The sequence below is a fragment of the Hyla sarda genome, chromosome 13 (genome assembly GCF_029499605.1).
Source record: "Hyla sarda isolate aHylSar1 chromosome 13, aHylSar1.hap1, whole genome shotgun sequence".
Taxonomy (NCBI): Eukaryota; Metazoa; Chordata; class Amphibia; order Anura; family Hylidae; genus Hyla; species Hyla sarda.
In genome coordinates, this window is record NC_079201.1 from 15,983,188 (window position 1) to 16,004,872 (window position 21,685).

The window sequence follows — 21,685 nt, forward strand, 5'->3', positions numbered from 1 at the left end:
TGGCGGTTGGGGACCGGAGCCGGATGCCTGCTGAAATCATTCAGCAGGCACCCCTTCACATCGCCCACGTCGGCGATCGGAGAAAATCGCATGTCAATTCAGATATGCGATTTTCTCCAATTCCGGGCTGATCGGGTCTCTGGTGACCCGATCACCCGGAAAATAGGGCTGATCGGAGTTGTCAGCAACAGCCCCGATCAGCCTAAGAGATAGGAGTGAGGTCGCAGAGCTGCAGTCTCCTCCTATCCCCTGCCATTAGTCAGAATGGAGTTCTGTCCAATGGCAGCACAGGACAGGGGGTTGCCATGGCAACCCCCTGTTCTGCCCGCCCCTGGATGTCGAGGGGACCAGGGAAGAAGATGGAGGCCGTACCTGCAGGAGAAGATGCCTGGGGACCCGGGATCTTCGCTAGAGCCTGCAGGATACTTGCTCAGGTAGGGAATCGACGGGGGGGGGGGGGGGGGGGGGGGGGGGGGGCTTATGCTGGGAGTTGTAGTTTTGCAACATCTAGAGGGTCACAGTTTGGAGACCACTGTTACAGTCGTGCCCAAACGGTAGCCCTCCAGATGTTGCCAAACTACAACTCTCAGCATGCCTCGACTGCCCAGGCATGCTGGGAGTTGTAGTTCTGTAACATCTGTCCCTTCAGACTTAGCAATTTTCATGCCATTTTTGAAAATTGCTGCTCTACTTTGAAGCCCTCTAATTTTTAAAAAAAGCAAAAGTATGTCCATTTTATGATGCCAACATAAAGTGGACATATTGTATTTGTGAAGAAAAATAAAATTTATTGTGAATATCCATTTTCCTTACAAGTAGAGAACTTCAAAGTTAGAAAAATGCTAAATTTTCAAAATTTTCATGAAATTTGGGGATTTTTCACCAAAAAAGGATGCAAGTAACGCCGAAAATTTACCACCAAAATAAAAGTAGAATATGTCACGAAAAAACAATCTCAGAATCAGAATATTCGGTAAAAGCGTTTTCGCGTTATTAATTCGTAAAGTGACGGTGGTCAGAATTGCGAAAAAGGGCTCAGTCCTTAAGGTGAAAAAGGGCTGCGTCCTTAAGGGGTTAAGTAAGAGCTGAAACCGAATATTAAAAGGGGTTATCCAGAAAATAACTTTTTTTTATACATCAACTGGCTCCAGAAAGTAAAACAGATTTCTAAATTACTTCTATCCTTTCAGTACTTATGAGCTGCTGAAGTTGAGTTGTTCTTTAGTTCTTTTCTAAGTGCTCTCTGATGACACCTGTCGCAGGAACTGTCCAGAGTAGAAGCAAATCCCCAAAGCAAACCTCTTCTACTCTGTGCAGTTCCCGAGACAAACAGATGTCAGCAGAGAGCACTGTTGCCAGACAGAAAAGAACAACTCAACTTCAGCAGCTGATAATTATTGGAAGGATGAAAAAAAATTTAATAGAAGTAATTTACAAATCTGTTTAACTTTCTGGAGCCAGTTGATTTAAAAAAAATAAAAATTTCCTGGAATACCCCTTTAACAATTTCCTTTCGACTGCTGCCACATCTTAAGCGTAGGCGACAAAAACACCATCTTGGGCTTGTCTAAGATGGAAGAACGAGGGCACGATGTCCTGCGGCCCTACACCATTTCATTTCAAGAGTCTCTTGCTCATCTCAAGGGGTTCAGAAAACCGGGCAAAGTAAAGATTCGGAGCCATCATTCCGCGCTCAGGCCCTTTCATATGCAGACATGCTAAGTGGATAATTAAGATAATTTAGACCGGGGCACGAGAAATGAAAGGGCCCTGGAGAAGCTCTACATCACATTATGCAGCACATTCACTAGATGAGTAGACGCAATTATAGGTCTTCTATGTCAGACAAATCTCGGGTCGTACGCACCTCAACTTGGCTTGCCAGGAAACGGCTGTCACCCTCCACGCTCACAGAGAAGTCGTAGTAACCGCTCGCTGGCTTGGAGTCCATAAAATTCAGTTCGAAAGAGTCCCTGAAGGAAAGAAGGTGTAGATATGGCATGAATGGATGTTGCAGGAACGTGAATACATTTTGATGGTTGTCAAGGAGACACAGATCAGAAAATGACAGCACGTGAAGTGATCTATACATGTGCCATTAGATTCAGGCCTTGTCTCTTATTCAGGAAAAAACTTTATATATATAATCAACTGGCTCCAGAAAGTTAAACAGATTTGTAAATTACTCCTATTAAAGAATCTTAATCCTTTCAGTACTTATGAGCTACTGAAGTTGAGTTGTTCTTTTCTGTCTAAGTGCTCTCTGATGACACCTGTCTGGGGAACTGCCCAGTTTAGAAGTAAATCCCCATAGCAAACCTCTTCTACTCTACTGTGCAGTTCCCAAGACAAGCAGAGATGTCAGCAGAGAGCACTGTTGCCAGACAGAAAACAACAACTCAAGTTCAGCAGCTGATAATTATTGGAAGGATTAAGATTTTTTAATAAAAGTAATTTACAAATCTGTTTAACTTTCTGGCACCAGTTGATAGATAGATTATATATATAAAAAACAGTTTTTTCCTGGAATACCCCTTTAATTTAGTAGAGGTCAGGGCAGTGTTTCCCAACCTAGATGTTGCAAAACTACAACTCCCAGCATGAGTTGTAGTTTTGCAACAGCTGGATGAGCACCGGTTGGGAAACACTGCATCACGGCAATTACTAAATTACGTTCACCATTCCCTTAAAGTGGTAGAAAACATTTTTTAAAGGACATCTGCAGCGGTACAAACACTTATCCCCTATCCTCAAGATAGGGGACAAGTGTTTGATCGCGGGGGGTCCGAACGCTGGGGCCCCCGGCGATCTCCTGTACGGGGCTGCGGCTCTCCCGATCAGGGGGCGTGCCAGCCGCAGCATGATGTTGTGGCCGGCATGCCTCCTCCATACATCTCTATGGGAGAGGCAGCATTCGTGCCTCCCCGCATCTCCCATAGAACTGTATGGGGACGGGGAGGCTCATTTTTACCCCGTTTTCCCTTTTTTTCCGGCCGGACTGAAAACCTCCGTATGCTGCTATCTGAACGGGATCAGCTCATTCAAATGAATTGGACTGAGGGGGTTCCGGCTGGGATACAGGAGTGCCCGGTTTTTCCATCCCCCAGCCGGATCCGGTCCCCGTATGAACAAAACGTGGTGCAAACCCAGCCTGAAGCTGGCTGTATACATACAGCTCTGTATTTCCAAGACCTCACATAGAGGAGTGAAAAAATGCTGCCAGACATCTCCAGCGGCCACTTATCTCCCTGACAACAAAGGAATCAGGCACTTGAAATCCAACATGTCTGATCCTTTAATCCCCCAGGGCAGGAGGTAGTGAAGAAGTCATAATACACACTGTATCAAATCCACCCAACACATATTTAAGATGCATGGACAACTTAAAGGGGTACTACACCCCTATACATCTTATCTTCAATCCAAAGGATAGGGGATAAGATGTATGACCGTGGGGGTCCTGCCGTTGCGAACCCCCGCGATCTCTGTGCTGCACCCGGCGTTCGTATTGTGTCAGGTTCAGCTCTGGAGGCTTGTGATGTCACGAACGCGCCCCCTCAATGCAAGTTTGAGAGGGGGCGTGACCCGTCACGCCCCCTCCCATAGCCTTGCATTGAGGGGGCATGGCCGTGACGTCGCGTGCATGGCGCGGTACTAAAGTCATCTGGTACATGGTGCGAACTTCGCTCTGTATCCGATGACTGGCGATGCAGCGCTGACATCATGGCCATGCCCCCTGGTGATGTCATGCCCCCTCCCATAGACTTGCATTGAGGGGGCATGGCTGTGACGTCACGTGCATGGCGCGGTACTACAGTCATCTGGTAGATGGTGCGAACTTCGCTCTGTGCCCGATGACTGCCGATGCAGCGCTGATATCATGGCCATGCCCCCTCGTGATGTCACACTACCTCCCATAGACTGGCATTGATGGGGCATGACTTTGACATCACGAGTCTCCGGTGCCAAAGCCGGCGTTCTAAACAAATGCGCCGCAGGGAGATCGCGGGGGTCCCCAGTGACGGGACCCCCCCCCCCGCGATTAGACATCTTATCCCCTATCCTTTGGATGGGGGATAAGATGTCTAGGGGCAGAGTACCCCTTTAAGAAGGTGAAAAATGTCTCTTACCCAGATGGAGTAAATGGTGCCTGCTCCAGGACTGTGGCTTTGGTGCTACAGGACTTGGCTTGATTCAGTTTCACTTTAGCATCTGATAGTCGCTGGGAGAGGACATTGGTAACCAGAAGCTATGTAGAAGGAGGAAAAGAACGGACTAAAGTAAAGTCATATTGAAAATCATACCGAAGAAGAAACCGTATAAGGCTGGGTCCACACTACGTTTTGTCCCATACGGGAGCGCATACGGCAGGGGGGAGCTAAAAGCTCGCGCTCCCGTATGTTACCGTATTCGCTCCCGTATGTCATTCATTTCAATGAGCCGACCGGAGTGAAACGTTCGGTCCGGTCGGCTCATTTTTGCGCCGTATGCGCTTTTACAACCGGACCTAAAACTGTGGTCAACCACGGTTTTAGGTCCGGTTGTAAAAGCGCATACGGCGCAAAAATGAGCCGACCGGACCGAACGTTTCACTCCGGTCGGCTCATTGAAATGAATGACATACGGGAGCGAATACGGTAACATACGGGAGCGCGAGCTTTTAGCTCCCCCCTGCCGTATGCGCTCCCGTATGGGACAAAACGTAGTGTGGACCCAGCCTTATAAAGAAAATTAAAAAAAAATTCCCTTCCAATTTTAATCACTAAAGTATACAAAATATAAACTGAAACAACTTAAACTGCAAATAAAATGCAATTTAAATATCCTGTTGTGTATCTACAGTTTACAGACCTTGTGTAGTCCAAGACTGCTGTCATGCCCCATTTATCTCTACGGAAGGGGACACAAGTGCCAAAACACCTTCCACAGCTGTCGGCTGAAAAATTGGCTCGGTCAGCAGTGGCTCATCTCTTCCATTCACCCCATACACATGTACTTATGGCCGGGCCAAGTATTCATGTGTTCTGAATGGCAGAGGGGAGGTAAGCCGTTGTCAGACTGCTCTGGTGACTGCTTAAAGGGGTATTCCAGGATTTTTTTTTATTTTACTATTCTACAGGGGCTGTAAAGTTAGTGTAGTTCATAATATAGTGTCTGTACCTGTGTGTGATGGTTTTCTCACAATTCTTCTGTGATTTTCACCCCACTATTTATTTTTACCACCATACAAAATGACTGTTGTCTCAGATTTTTCCCATCTTGCAATGCGGCCGAGACCTGACATCACTAGTCAGCTGATGACAGGGAGCCAGTCTGCTTCACTGGGTGGAGCGATCACTTGGTGGGAGAGAGATCAATCTGCAACTAATGCAACAGCTGTAGGCACCCTGATTGAAAACTAGGGATCGACCGATATCGTTTTTTAGGGCCGATACCGATAATCGGTGCAGGTTAGGGCCGATAGCCGATAACTTATACCGATATTCCGGTATAAGTTATCGGCTATTTATCCCCCCTCGACACCGCTGCAGGTCATTGATTTAAAGCGGGCGCTTTAAATCAATGCACTGCAGTGGCTTTTGCGGTGCCATAGGCCGCCGCCGCCGCCACCACCCACTTCTCTCCCCCTACCTGTCAGGGTGGTCCGGGCCATCCATCCATCCATCGTTCATGTAGTGTCCGGCGGCATTCCGAGTGGAGGGTGAACCGGTCCGGGCTGTCCTTCTCCGGGGGTCATCTTCTACACTCCGGGCAGGCTATGGCCTAGTACGCTGCATAGATGCCGCTGCGCAGCGACGCCCGTGCGCAGCGACGCACCTGACGTCAAGGCGTAGCTGCGTCTATGCAGCGTACTAGGCCGGAGCCTGCCCGGAGTGGAGAAGATGACCCCCGGAGAAGGACAGCCCGGACCGGTTCACCCTCCACCCGGAATGCCGCCGGACACTACATGAAGGATGGATCGCCCGGACCACCCCCATTACGGGTAAGTTTTATTTTTTTTATGGACTCGGAGGGTGGGGGGGAGGGGCCTGACCGGTATAGCGGTATGGGCAAAAATCCATACCGGTATACCGCCCAGCACTATGGTGGGGGGTGCGACGCGGTGCGGTGCAGTGGGTCGGGGGAGGTGTGCGGTCGCGGTGCGGCGGGTCGGGGCATTATCGGCAAGGTAATTGCCGATACCGATAATGCCCAAAATCGTGATTATCGGCCGATAATATCGGCCATACCGATAATCGGTCGATCCCTATTGAAAACCACAGGTCTTTTGAATGGATGCAGGTCATTTATATTTTAATGGGTTGGGTGGCTGATGTGTGAAAAGGGAGGAAAATAGAATTATGGGATTTGTAGGCAAAAAATAAAACTCAAACAGGAAATACCAGTTCACAAAAAGCTAGCCACAGTATTATGGTAATCTCACAACATAGCCATTTAGCCCCAAGACAAGCGCAGATCCTTCCTAAGCATGTCCATTACTGTCTGCCAGGTACGGACTAAAATCACCTTATGGTGGAGAACCCCTTTAATTCTATTATAGGAAGAAAAGAAAAAAAAGGGCGGGAAGTTGAGATCCAAAATGTCCGACTCTTATCTGCATTACCTTCAGATACATTAGATCAGGGATTTTTTTCTTTTTTAACTTAAGTGTCTTCAGCTGTGGCAAAAACTACAACTCCCATGATGCTAATACTGAAGAGGTTTACGACAGTGGTCTCCAAACTGTAGACCTCCAGCTGTTGCAAAACTGCAACTCCCAATATGCTAATACAGGTAATACTGAAGAGTAGAGATGAGCGAACTTACTGTAAATTCGATTCGTCACGAACTTCTCGGTTCGGCAGTTGATGACTTTTCCTGCATAAATTAGTTCAGCTTTCAGGTGCTCCGGTGGGCTGGAAAAGGTGGATACAGTCCTAGGAGACTCTTTCCTAGGACTGTATCCACCTTTTCCAGCCACCGGAGCACCTGAAAGCTGAACTAATTTATGCAGGAAAAGTCATCAACTGCCGAGCCGAGACGTTCGTGACGAATCGAATTTACTGTAAGTTCGCTCATCTCTACTGAAGAGCTTTAGGACAGTGGTTTCCAAATGGTGGACTTCCAGCTGTTGCAAAACTACAACTCCCAGCATGCCCGGACAGCCGTTGGCTGTCCGGGCATGCTGGGAGTTGTGGTTTTGCAACATCTGGAGGCACCCAGGTTGGGAAACACTGCACTAGATTGTTGGCTGGTTGTAGACCGTACATAAAAAAAAACGTAAGACCTTGATTGTTTGCAAAAATAGACAATAATAAGCACCTTAAGGAGGGGCTGTTTGTGAGACACAGCAGCGGGTCCATCAGGCACCACAATGAGCGGAATGTGATAGCGATTGTGCGACAAGGCAGATGCTGCAAAAGCCACGCTGAAGGCTTCCGAGAGCGAATCAAAGCTCTTCTTGCTGAAGATGGCATTGACTAGCTGGACAATCTGGTCCTGGAACACAGAAAAGTGAGCGTTAATAAATAAAAACATAGGACGTGTCTGCAGATAAGAACCATTGGGGCCATCTAGTCTGCACAATATTCTGAATACTATGAATAGTTCCCTCAACTTACAATAGTTTCAACATACAATGGCCTTTTCTGGACCGTTGTAACTTGAATCCAGACTCAACATACAATGTATAGACAGTCCAGATCTGTGATACCTGTCAATGGCCGGAAGATCTGACCAATCAGAATGGGCATTTCACTGGTAAAACCCCTGTATTACTGAAGTGCATGCACTGAGTGGCTGGCTGTTAGTGCCCCCTACAGTACAGGGAGGTATTACATGTTCTGTACTACTCTTTACCTGTATTACTGAAGTGTATGCACTGACTGGTGTCTGGTAGCACCCCCTACAGTACAGGGAGGTATTACATGTTCTGTACTCTTTACCTGCATTACTGAAGTGTATGCACTGACTGGTGTCTGGTAGCGCCCCCTACAGTACAGGGAGGTATTACATGTTCTGTACTACTCTTTACCTGTATTACTGAAGTGTATGCACTGACTGGTGTCTGGTAGCGTCCCCTACAGTACAGGGAGGTATTACATGTTCTGTACTACTCTTTACCTGTATTACTGAAGTGTATGCACTGACTGGTGTCTGGTAGCGCCCCCTACAGTACAGGGAGGCATTACATGTTCTGTACTATTTACCTGCATTACTGAAGTGTATGCACTGACTGGTGTCTGGTAGCGCACCCTACAGTACAGGGAGGTATTACACTTTCTGTACTCTTTACCTGTGCCAGGGTTAGCTGCTCCTTTGGACACCAGGTGAGGGCGGCTCCATTACTTTTTTAGGACACTGTGTACTGTACAGGACCCTGAAGAAGCTCCTGTCCTCTACATAGACAATGATTACAGCTCCCAGCAGATCTTTCTTACTTTTATATGGAAGGATTTGCTTTATCTATATTAGTTATCTACTTATTTTTCTTTAATCCTCACTTTTTCCTATTTTTGGATGACATTTTGGAGCTTCAGAACCAATTACCAGGTTTCCATAGAGTTATGGTCCCAACATACAATGGTTGTCCTGGAACCAATTAATATTGTAATTTGAGGGAGCATGGACAGATCGTCACACAGTAGAATATCCATCAACCAAACATTCTGTGTCAGATGGTGCTAGGACTGCTCAGAATACGACATCTCCATTTCAGAAAGGATTCCGCAGAAAAGACTGAACATGTTTAATCTTTCGGCAGAGTACGGAATTTGGATTTCCGGCGCAGATTTTTCCACTGCAGAAATTCTGCCGTGTGCATGGTGCAGAAGAATCCCATTGAGGGGGGGGGGGGGGGGGGGGGGGCTACTACATTGGAAACTGAATTTTTATGCTCAATTCTGCTGTGTGAATGGGCCCTTAACCTATGTTAGCACGGGGGGAATGTTCACACGGAAAATCTCTGTGTGGACATTGCCCTGACAGTGGAGCGCCAGCAGAACATGCTAGCACTAGGACCACTCGGAAACATGCCGGCAATGCATTTCCATACGGAGTCCGCAGAAAGAATAGGACATGTCTATTCATTCTGTGGACACACGGAATTTTAATTTTTGTGGCAGATGTTTCCAACGCGGAAATTGTGCTATGTGAAACCCAATGAAATCAATGGGACTCTGCTGCTGTAGAATTTTCCATCATCTGAGCTTTAATTACCTCTTTCAAGGCAGGCTCCACACCAACATGATCGGACAACCTGTATGTAGCAGCTACAAACAGAGCAGTAGCCTCCAGACCTTCCTCAAACTGCAGGAATTGCCCACCCAGGTCATCCAGTCGAGCCACAAGGTCCTATAAGAAAGAAAGAAAATGTTGGAATTTTTTTTTATTTTCTGTTAAAGGGGTACTCCGGTGGAAAACATTATATATTTTTTTTTAATCAACTGGTGCCAAAAAGGCAAAACAGATTTGTAAATTACTTCTATTAAAAAACTCTTTATCCTTCCAGTACTTCTTAGCAGCTGTATGCTACAGAAGTTCCTTTCTTTTCGAATTTCCTTTTTGTCTTGTCCACATTGCTCTCTGCTGACACCTCTGTCCATGTCAGGAACTGTCCAGAGCAGCATAGGTTTGCTATGGGGATTTTCTCCTGCTCTGGACAAGTTCCTGATACGGGCATTAGGTGTCAGCAGAGAGCACTGTGGACAAGACAAAAAAAGAAATTCAAAAAGAAAAGCACTTTCTCTGTAGCATACAGCTGCTTAAAAGTACTGGAAGGGTAAAGATATTTTTAATAGAAGTCATTTTACAAATCTGTTTAACTTTCTGGCACCAGTTGATTTAAAAAAAAAAAAAAAAAAATAGTGTTTTCCAATTTCGCATATGCAAATTTTCAGGCGCCCGACATTCTGACACAGTAACTAGTATTGGAGCTTGTTTACACCACAGCTGGAAGCAAGGAGGGATGATCACTGCGATGTGTACTGCGAAAAAAAAAAAGTGAATATTCGTAATTGCGAATATTTAGCGCTATATTCGCAAATATGCGATATTCGCGATAAATATTTGCATTGTGAATATTCGCGCCCAACACTAATCCCCAGCAGGCTGCCTCCAGCTGTTGCAAAACTACAACTCCCAGCATGCCCGGACAGCCAGCATGCTGGGAGTTGTGGTTTTGCAACAGCTGGAGGCACCCCAGTTGGGAAACACTGACATATATGCATCATTCTGAAACTGGACTGACAGGTCAGTGACTATAGGATCAACTAATGCATGCTCCATCTATAAACAGAAGATTAAAAAAAAAAAAATCTTAAAAATTCTATTTTTTTTTTTTTTTTTTTCATATTCAAACCATATCTTTATTTATGGAAATGTCAAACAAGGCAACATTCAGACAATCTTGATCTTATATGATCAAACAGTAGCAGAATGAGTCCATCAATTTTTTTTTTTTAACCAAAGAATATGGGGGGAAAAAAACAATAAATAAATAAAAAATAAAAACATGCTGTGAAAAAAAAATATATATATTTTTTTTTTAAATAAATAAAACATGCCGTGACTGACACTGACCAAAAATGTGTCTAGGCAGCCTAAATAATGTGTGAAGAACAGTAACAAGGAAAAGCAATAAAAAGATTACTGGAAACAGGGGGATAATGGAATTCACTTGAAGCCTATAAAAAAAAAAAAAAAATTATAATAATTAAAAGTTTAACTTTTCTTCCAAAATCCTGTACTTTCCACAAGCAGAACCTTAAAGGGGTACTCCACTGCCCGAGCTTTCAGACCATTTAGTTCCCAAAGCTCGGTGCGTGGTCGTGATTAGAGATGAGCGAATTTACAGTAAATTCGATTCGTCACAAACTTCTCGGCTCGGCAGTTGATGACTTTTCCTGCATAAATTAGCTCAGCTTTCAGGTGCTCCCGTGGGCTGGAAAAGGTGGATACAGTCCTAGGAAAGAGTCTCCTAGGACTGTATCCACCTTTTCCAGCCCACCGGAGCACCTGAAAGCTGAACTAATTTATGCAGGATAAGTCATCAACTGCCGAGCCGAGAAGTTCGTGACGAATCGAATTTACTGTAAATTCGCTCATCTCTAGTCGTGATGTCACGACCACGCCCCCTCAATGCAAGTCTATGGGAGGGGGCGTACGCCCCCTCCCATAGACTTGCATTGAGGGGGCGTGGCAGAACTAAATGGGCTTTTGAAACCAAATGTTCTGAACACTGGGGCAGTGGAGTACCCCTTTAATAAAAAGCCGTATTACAGCGAAAACACGCGCGGCTGCATTCCTATCTTAAATGAAAACGCAGTTACCTCGATTTCCTCCACAATTCCGCGCAGGTCAGCTTGCTGGGACAGCAGAGACGCAGTTAAGAGAGCTTCAATGGTTCTGTAGAGAAAAAAAAAATACTTGGAAATTAGAAATGTAACGTTTTTTTTCCTAGACTGTTGTATCGTCCACAATCGTATAAACAGGATAAAAGTCCATCATGAGGGGCCAACTCCGTTATCACGTTTACATTTAGGGCGCCATGCACACTATGGAAAATCAGCATAGGGATTTTCTGCGTAGAAGCGATACTTTTGCGACAGAAATAAGGGGTCGGGCTTGCGTAGACTTGCACTGAGGTGGCGTGGTCGTGACATCACGACCACGCACCCAGCTTTGGGAACTAAATGGTCTGAAAGTTCGGCCAGTGGAGTACCCCTTTAAGGTTCTGCTTGTGGAAAGTACAGGATTTTGGAAGAAAAGTTAAACTTTATTTTATTTTTTTTTATAGGCTTCAAGTGAATTCCATTATCCCCTGTTTCTAGTAACCTTTTTATTGCGTTTCCTTGTAATGTTCATTTTTTCGGTGGAATTTGAATCCAAGAAGAAAGTTCCGAAAGTGTGCACCAAGACATTAAAGGGGCACTCCGGTGGAAAAAAATGTTGTTTTTTTTAAAATCAACTGGTGCCAGAACGTCAAACAGAATTGTACATTAATTCTATAAAAAAAAAAAAATCTTAATCCTTCCAGTACTTATTAGCTGCTGAATACTACAGAGGAAATTCTTCTCTTTTTGTAACACAGAGCTCTCTGCTGACACCACGATCACAGCGCTCTCTGCTGACATCTCTGTCCATTTTAGGAACTGTCCAGAGCAGCATATGTTTGCTATGGGGATTTTCTCCTGCTCTGGACAGTTCTTAAAGGGGTTGTGCGCTGCCCTGCCTTTCGGAGCTCCGCTCGCAGCATCCAGAAGTTCCTTACTCCAAACGCTGTGTGCGGGCTTCCGTGTTTGCCGGGCGTGACGTCAGCGGTCGCGCCCCCTCGTGACGACACGCCCGCCCCCTCAACAAAAAAGTCTATGGGAAGGGGGCGCGACCGCTGACGTCACGCCCGGCGAACGAGGAAGCCCGCAGACACAGCGTTCGGAGTAATGAACTTCCGGACGCTGCGAGCGGAGCTCCGAAAGGCAGGACAGCGCACAACCCCTTTAAAATGGACAGAGATGTCGGCAGAGAGCACTGTGGTCATGATGTCAGCAGAGAGCACTGTGTTCCAAAAAGAAAAGAATTTCCTCTGTAGTATTCAGCAGCTAATAAGTACTGGAAGGATTAAGATTTTTAAACAGAAGTCATTTACAAATCTGTTAAACTTTCTGGCACCAGTTGATAAAAAAAAAAAAAAAAGTTTTCCACCAGAGTACCCCTTTAAAAGGGATACTTCATAGAAAAGAAAATGTTTTCAAATCAACTGGTGCCAGAAAGTTATACAGCTTTGTAAATTACTTCTATGTAAAAATCTTAATCCTTCCAGTACTTAGCTGCTGTATGCTGCACAGGAACGTGTGTAGTTCCTTCCTGTCTGACCACAGTGCTCTCTGCTGACACCTCTGTCCATGTCAGGAACTGTCCAGAGCAGGAGCAAATCCCCATAGCAAACCTCTCTTGCTCTGGACAGTTCCTGACATGGACAGAGGTGTCAGCAGAGAGCACTGTGGTCAGACAGAAGAGAACTACCAAACTTCTTTTAACCCCTTAAGGACCCGGCATTTTTCGCTCTTTCGTTTTTTCCTCCTTACCTTTAAAAAATTCATAACTCTTAAAATTTTGCACCTAAAAATCTGTATTATGGCTTATTTTACTTATTTTTACTGTCTGTCTGTTGGGTAATCGATAATTCCTACTAACTTTCTCCAGTAAGCGCCACACGAGTGTCTTCATTTTCTCTCTCACAAGGACCACATGAGAACCAGCAGTGTTTCCTAGAGTAATACTTTAATCAAATGAGATCTAATGTATTTCCTTTACTGTATAGGTATTATCAAGGGTAGGGGGGTGGGAAAGAATATTGTGAGACAGAAACTAATTCTGGCACCTTCCCCAGCTACAAATACATTTTGGACCTGAGGAAGAGGGGAGCAGGTCTCCTCGAAACGCGTTCTCCTTTATTTGGTAAATAAAGCCAATTTTCCTTATTTTTCTGTCTGTTTGTTGGTTAATCTGTACTTCCTACTAACTTTCTCCAGTAAGCGCCACACGAGTGACTTCATTTTCACTCTCTCTCACACACGGACCACGTGAGAACCAGCAGTGTTTCCCGGAGTAATACTTTAAGCAAATGACAGCGACGCTAATGTATTTCCTTTACCGTATAGGTTGTCAAGGGTGGGGGGAAGAATATTGTTAGACAGAAACTAATTATGGCCCCTTCCCCAGCTACAAATCCATTTTTGACCTGAGGAAGAGGGGAGCAGGTCCCCTCGAAACGCGTTCTTTATTTGGTCAATAAAGCCAATTTTCCATATTTTTCTGTCCGTTTGTTGGTTAATCAATCCTTCCTACTAACTTTCTTCAGGTGGGAAAGAAGACTGTGAGACAAACTGTAATTATGGCCGCTTCCCCGGCTACAAATACATTTCTATGCATATGAGACTCCAACAACAAATAAAACACATCTACTAGAAGGGATGCGTGCAACTCATATGTGGGAAGGATCCCACCCAAAAGGTAAATCATCTTGTTCTATACATGACAGCCTCATTTACATGATAAATACTGGGTCCCCCGTGGGAAGTGAAGGGGGCAGAAGAGATCAGAAGCATTAGCAAAGAAACAGGAAAACTTCTCCTGATCCATATACTGATAGGAAAGCAGCTCCGGCTCTGACAGTTCTGCCGTCACTGGGGACTTTTTGAACACGCTATGAGGTGCATTTAAAACTATCTTGTAAATGGCTTTTTCATTATTGTTCGGAATTAGGCATGTTGTTAGCGTTACCATTTATATGGAGATTAGCTATTTACATTATGCTCCTGAAACACGCTTTAATAGAAAGTGACTCAGTTCTATCACCGTTTAATGATGTGTTCTCTGGGGAGGAGGATGCGGCCATAAAGTACAGTGACAGAATATTAAAGGGGTACTCCACCCCTAGACATCTTAAAGGGGTACTTCACTGAGATTTTTTTTTTTTTTAATCAACTGGTGGCGGAAAGTTAAACAGATTTGTAAATTACTTCTATTTAAAAATCCTAATCCTTTCAGTACTTATCAGCTGCTGTTAGGATCCACAGAAAGTTATTTTCCTTCTGCCTGACCACAGGGCTCTCTGCTGACCCCTCTGTCCATTTTAGCACCGTCCAGAGTAGGAAGAAATCCCCATAGTAAACCTCTCCTGCTCTGGACAGTTCCTAAAATGGACAGAGGTGACAGCAGAGAGTACTGTGGTCACACAGAAAGGACATTCTAAAGGAAAATAACTTTCTGTGGATCTTAGCAGCTGATAAGTACTGGAAGGATTAAGATTTTTTTTTTTAATAGAAGTAATTTAGAAAGCTGTTTAACTTTCTGCCACCAATTGATTTACAAAACAATATTTTCCAGTGGAGCACCCCTTTAACCAATTATCTATAGGATAGTGGATAAGATGTCGGATCGGAGGGGTCCCACTGCTGGGTAGCCCCGCAATCTCGGCTGCGGAACTTTGCTCCATGCCGGATGACTGGCGATGCGGAGGCTCGTGACGTCACGGCCGCCAGCCTCCAGCGCTGCACCCGACGCTCTAAACGAATGCCGGGTGCAGACTCAGCGCAGCTCCCTGCCTGTCAATCAGGCAGGAGAGAGCCATGTGCGCGTATCCCTGCAGGGCACGGCAGCTCTGTCCTCAGACGTTCCTCCTCTCTGTATGGCACGTGTATAGCCAAACAGAGAGGAGGAGACACAGAAGCTGACGGCCCTGCCCTGTACTCAGCCTGTATGCATGCTCCGAGAGGGAGCACCGCATACAGGAAGAAGAAGGGCGGAAGCGAGCCCGGGCAGGCATCAGGTGACGTTGCGCCTGCCGTGCCCCGCCCACTTCCTCTGCTCATACACAGCACCATACCGAGCTCCCGAAGATGGAATAAAAAAGGTATTTATGGGGGGGTATTGAATTAAAAAAAAAAAAAAGTCAGGGATAGAGTTAGAGTCAGGGACAGATGGGGATTAGGGAAAGTAGTTGATGATGGGTCCTCTTTAATATCGGCCACGTCCACCCTCGTAGTTTGTCATATATCTTATACACCATTACAGGGTAATTCAGAGATGAAGAAAGCAGAACTATATAACAACAAATATACCGTATTCTAATCGGGCTTTAGTTGCTATTAAAGCTATTCTAGCATATATTTTATTTTGAACAGCATTCACCATGTGCTCTGAAGTGGACCTGTAAAGCTTTATAAAAAAAAAAAAATTTACGCTGAAACACCTTAAAAGGAGAAGTCTCATGCCGAAAAATGTATCCCCTATTCGCAGGATAGGGGATAAGTTTTAGACTGTGGGGGTATGACCACTGGAGTCCCCTGGGGGATCCTGTACAGAGCCCCGGCTCTCCTTGGAACTGCACGTCACGACCCCCGCAAGAAACGGGTGCCGCCACGCCGCCTCCATGTATCTCTATAGGAGATCCGTTCAGCTATCTTCGGCTCACCAATAGATATATGGAAGGGGCGTGGCGGTCCCCGTTTTGGGTGGGGGTCATGACGTGCCATTCCTGGGTACATGAGATCGCAAGTGGGTTCCAGCAGTCGGACCCCCCAAGATCTAAAACGTATCCACTATCCTTCAGATACTGGATACATTTTTCGGCATGACATATTTACTAGGGATCGACCGATTATGGGATTGGCGGATATATTCACGATTTGTTAAGTTATCGGCATCTAACCTTGCCGATTATGTGTCCAGCGCGTGCGCCCCCGATACCTGCTGCTGTGCGCCCCCGATACCTGCTGCTGTGCGGCCCCGCTCCGCTGTCTTGTTCTCCCAATCGCATCATGGCATCCTATGGAGGAGCATTTGACACACTGCTCCTCCCCTGCTCCTCCCCTGCACCAAGCGTAACGCTACGGGGAAGCAGAGCGACGTGTATGTCACATGCTCCTCCATAGGGTCCATGATGCGATCGGGAGAACGGGACAGCGGAGCGGCAACACCCGAAGACAGCCACAGGTGAGCTATCTACAAAAGGAGGAGGAAGGGGGGGCTGCTGTCTATAAGAAGGGGGTGGGGTGCTGTCTACAAGGGAGGAAGATCGGTAAAAGGTATCGGCTATTGGGCTGAAAGTTCACAGGTTATCGGTAATGGCTCTAAAAAAAATCAATATCGGTCGATCCCTAATATTTACTTTAACAGAGGCGCCTTTGTCCCGGCTACTCGGAACTCTACATTAGGAGATTGAGCATTCGGCTTCGTCTCCATAGCACCAGTAGCTAATTTAGGACCCAGTGCTATAAATTCCCATTACACTGGGTCTTACCTGGAGGCCGGTGTCAATGTACATTTACAAGAGTCCTGTATCTGGCCTCAAATTCAAAATGAAAATTTAGCAAAACGACACAGTGCTACACTATAGTCATTTTTCGTAAAGTTTTATAGGTACACTCTACAGAATACAACTTTATGACCCCTCATAGTTCTGTATTGCAGTAAATTGTGTCTTTCAGCTGTAATATAGATGAAGTCTAAGAGAAATAACTTCATACAAGCGCAAATAAACTATTTACAAGTCACCTGTTTGCTGAACCCCTCACAGCGCCCAGGTACTTGCAGGGGACCGGCGTCCCAATAATTGCCGGATCATTTGTGCAGCCCTCCCCTTACATCATTGTCGGTAACATACCTTTACACAGGGAGATGTGTGGCCAGAAAACAACGATTTTTAGGAGGCACCATTCCAGCACACACACATTTTAAATATAATATAATATAATATATATACGCACACACAAGTACAATGATGAATGGTGCACAATGATAGACTTTTGAAAAGTCCAGGGGTGAACAGTCCTCAAGACCAGATCAAGGTCAAGGTCAAAAATATATTAAGAAAAATTGGAAGACGGCTCTCCAAGGCAAGGATAGTGAAGACAAAAAAGTTTATTCACCAATCCAGTACATCATTAATCACTCAGCAATGATCGGACCGCAATCAATAAAACATGATGGTCCATCCTATCTCCATCATACAGCCCGGAGCCTGACAAATCTGTTAAAATAAAATAAGTTAGGTGTCGGGATGCCGCACGTCATATGATCACTCAATGGTATCCTCTCATCTCTCCCTGTGTCACAGTCATTAGTGTCCCCTCATCTCTCCCTGTGTCACAGTCCTTAGTGTCCCCTCCTCTCTCCCTGTGTCACAGTCCTTAGTGTCCCCTCCTCTCTCCCTGTGTCACAGTCATTAGTGTCCCCTCCTCTCTCCCTGTGTCACAGTCATTAGTGTCCCCTCATCTCTCCCTGTGTCACAGTCATTAGTGTCCCCTCATCTCTCCCTGTGTCACAGTCATTACTGTCCCCTCATCTCTCCCTGTGTCACAGTCATTAGTGTCCCCTCCTCTCTCCGTGTCAGTCATTAGTGTCCCTCATCTCTCCCTGTGTCACAGTCATTAGTGTCCCCTCATCTCCCCCTGTGTCACAGTCATTAGTGTCCCCTCCTCTCTCCGTGTCAGTCATTAGTGTCCCTCATCTCTCCCTGTGTCACAGTCATTAGTGTCCCCTCCTCTCTCCGTGTCAGTCATTAGTGTCCCTCATCTCCCCCTGTGTCACAGTCATTAGTGTCCCCTCCTCTCTCCGTGTCAGTCATTAGTGTCCCCTCATCTCTCCCTGTGCCACAGTCATTAGTGTCCCCTCATCTCTCCCTGTGTCACAGTCCTTAGTGTCCCCTCATCTCTCCCTGTGTCACAGTCCTTAGTGTCCCCTCCTCTCTCAGTGTGACAGTCATTAGTGTCCCTCATCTCTCCCTGTCACAGTCATTAGTGTCCCCTCATCTCTCCCTGTGCCACAGTCCTCAGTGTCCCCTCATCTCTCCCTGTGCCACAGTCCTTAGTGTCCCCTCATCTCTCCCTGTGTCACAGTCATTACTGTCCCCTCATCTCTCCGTGTCACAGTTCTTAGTGTCCCCTCATCTTTCCGTGTCAGAGTCATTAGTGTCCCCTCTCCCTTTGTGTGCCACAGTTCTTAGTGTCCCCTCATCTCTCCCTGTGTGTGCCACAGTCCTTAGTGTCCCCTCCTCTCTTCCTGTGTCACAGTCCTTAGTGTCCCCTCCTCTCTCCCTGTGTCACAGTCCTTAGTGTCCCCTCATCTCTCCCTGTGTCACAGTCCTTAGTGTCCCCTCATCTCTCCCTGTGTCACAGTCATTAGTGTCCCCTCATCTCTCCCTGTGTCACAGTCATTAGTGTCCCCTCATCTCTCCCTGTGTCACAGTCATTAGTGTCCCCTCCTCTCTCCGTGTCAGTCATTAGTGTCCCTCATCTCTCCCTGTGTCACAGTCATTAGTGTCCCCTCATCTCTCCCTGTGTCACAGTCATTAGTGTCCCCTCATCTCTCCCTGTGCCACAGTCATTAGTGTCCCCTCATCTCTCCCTGTGTCACAGTCATTAGTGTCCCCTCATCTCTCCGTGTCACAGTCATTAGTGTCCCCTCATCTCTCCGTGTCACAGTCATTAGTGTCCCCTCATCTCTCCCTGTGTCACAGTCCTTAGTGTCCCCTCATCTCTCCGTGTCACAGTCCTTAGTGTTGCCTCATCTATCCCTGTGTCACAGTCCTTAGTGTTGCCTCATCTCTCCCTGTGTCACAGTCATTAGTGTCCCTCATCTCTCCCTGTGTCACAGTCATTACTGTCCCCTCATCTCTGTGTCACAGTCCTTAGTGTCCCCTCATATTTCCGTGCCACAGTCCTTAGTGTCCCCTCATCTCTCCCTGTGTCACAGTCCTTAGTGTCCCCTCCTCTCTCCCTGTGTCAGTCCTTAGTGTCCCCTCCTCTCTCCCTGTGTCACAGTCCTTAGTGTCCCCTCATCTCTCCCTGTGTCACAGTCCTTCGTGTCCCCTCCTCTCCCTGTGTCACAGTCCTTAGTGTCCCCTCCTCTCTCCCTGTGTCACAGTCCTTAGTGTCCCCTCCTCTCTCCCTGTGTCACAGTCCTTAGTGTCCCCTCCTCTCTCCCTGTGTCAGTCATTAGTGTCCCTCATCTCTCCCTGTGTCACAGTCATTAGTGTCCCCTCATCTCTCCCTGTGTCACAGTCCTTAGTGTCCCCTCATCTCTCCCTGTGTCACAGTCCTTAGTGTCCCCTCCTCTCTCCCTGTGTCACAGTCCTTAGTGTCCCCTCTCTCCCTGTGTCAGTCATTAGTGTCCCTCATCTCTCCCTGTGTCACAGTCCTTAGTGTCCCCTCCTCTCTCCCTGTGTCAGTCATTAGTGTCCCTCATCTCTCCCTGTGTCACAGTCCTTAGTGTCCCCTCATCTCTCCCTGTGTCAGTCCTTAGTGTCCCCTCATCTCTCCCTGATCACAGTCCTTAGTGTCCCCTCATCTCTCCCTGTGTCACAGTCCTTAGTGTTGCCTCACCTATCCCTGTGTCACAGTCCTTAGTGTCCCCTCATCTCTCCCTGTGTCACAGTCATTAGTGTCCCCTCATCTCTCCGTGTCACAGTCCTTAGTGTCCCCTCATCTCTCCGTGTGTGTGTGTCACAGTTCTGAGTGTCCCCTCATCTCTCCCTGTGTGTGTGTGTGTGTGTCACAGTTCTTAGTGTCCCCTCATCTCTCCCTGTTATTTACCTGTGCCTTTGCTCCAGCAGCCAATTTAAAGCTTTGGCGCTAATGCTCTGTACTCATGAATACAGAGCGTGTCCGCCGATAATCTGCAGTGGTCACCTGATCGGAACGGAAGCAAATAAAAATGGACAACTGCTATTGGAAAAACATGACATAAACCTAAGGGTCACCATGAAATTCTCAGTCACCATGGTGACCTGGGATTTGTCCAGCCCTGATATGGCCAAATGTATGTGGACAACCCTGTCGGGGTGGGTTCACACTACGATCGCACTGTTCGGCCAGTTTGGGGGAGGGGGGGAAACCAGGCGTTGTAGTTTTGCAACAGCTGGAGGCACCCTGGTTGGGAAACACTGCATAATCAGCACAAATTCAAACAATTTTATAATCACCATTAGTAAATAATACAATCAAATCCGACCAAATCTGCTCCTTTAATCCAGGCTTCTCTTTTCGTCTGGCGGGATCTTGCTGGGAGATCTGAACAGATCCTCGGAGCCAGGTAAGCAACGCAACTACTATTTCTGTAATGGAGACTAATTTTTCTTTTTTTGGGGGGTGCTTTGTACCGATTTCTTCTAAGTTTCTTGCTACTGGACTACAAATGCTCCGATTGCTTTTACTCTGTCCTAAAAGTGATGATCAGTCGGTCATTTGATGTGGAATCTCAAGTGTACAACGTCCACTGAAGTGGAACAAATATGGCGGAAAGATGATTTCATCGAATTAGATTCTTACCATGTAGCCGGGATTATCCCGTATGGGTTTTAGGCAGATTTTTGATGTGTTATATCCCAGCCTCAGCCATGCAAATATCGAACAGAAACTTTGACCACCTTTAAAAAAAAAAAAGGAGCATAGGGGATCTGACTGCTGGGACCCCCCACAATCTCCTTGTACAGGGAGCGGCGCATCACAATCCCAGCACGAAGCGGCGGCCGATATACCCCCTCCATATCTCTCTATGGGAGAGCCAGACATGGGGCATGTAGGCCGATGCTTCGTGCGAGGGTGTTGAGGCACCGCTCCCAGGGATTGCGAGTGGTCCCAGCGGTCAGACCCCCCTGCAATCTAAAAAATGTATCACCCCATCCTTTGGATAGGGGCCCATCCTTTGGATAGGGGATACGTTTTACCCCCTTTAAAGGGTTACTCCACTCACCAGCATCAAGAACATTGAAATCTGAATACTGGGTGCAGGCTTCAGTGTTCATGCCCACCCCCTCGTGACGTCACGCCCCCTAAATGAAAGTCTATGGAAAGGGGGCACAACAGCCATCATGCCCCCTCCTATAGACTTGCATTGAGGGGGTGGGACGTGACCTCACGCGGGGGCGGAGTCATGACGTGGTCGGGAGGCATAACAAAGAGCCTCCAGCGCTTCCAGGTGGGTACTGCATGCTAGATTGCGGGGGTCCCCAGTTACAGGACCCCCACAATCAGACATCTTATCCCCTATCCTTTGGATAGGGAGATAAGGGGTACTCCAGTGGAAAACTTTTTATTTTTTTTCAATTGGTGCCAGAAAGTTAAACAGATTTGTAAATTACTTCTCTGCTGACATGACCACAGCGCTTTCTGCTGACCCCTGCTGTCCATTTTAAGAACTGTCC

The 21,685-nt window shown here is 46.6% G+C and overlaps 1 protein-coding gene across 3 annotated transcripts in view; it reads right to left on the reverse strand.

The window, feature by feature from the left end:
* RPN2 (ribophorin II) overlaps positions 1-21,685 on the reverse strand; it is a 49,900-nt gene that overhangs the window by 18,519 nt on the left and 9,696 nt on the right. For all 3 annotated transcript variants that reach the window (XM_056550721.1, XM_056550720.1, XM_056550719.1), the window contains exons 5-9: positions 11,310-11,385; positions 9,199-9,333; positions 7,303-7,479; positions 4,131-4,249; positions 1,868-1,973 (exon numbers count right to left, since the gene is read on the reverse strand). In XM_056550721.1, coding sequence (XP_056406696.1) covers positions 1,868-1,973; positions 4,131-4,249; positions 7,303-7,479; positions 9,199-9,333; positions 11,310-11,385 — 613 coding nt within the window. The remainder of the gene's footprint in view (positions 1-1,867; positions 1,974-4,130; positions 4,250-7,302; positions 7,480-9,198; positions 9,334-11,309; positions 11,386-21,685) is intronic.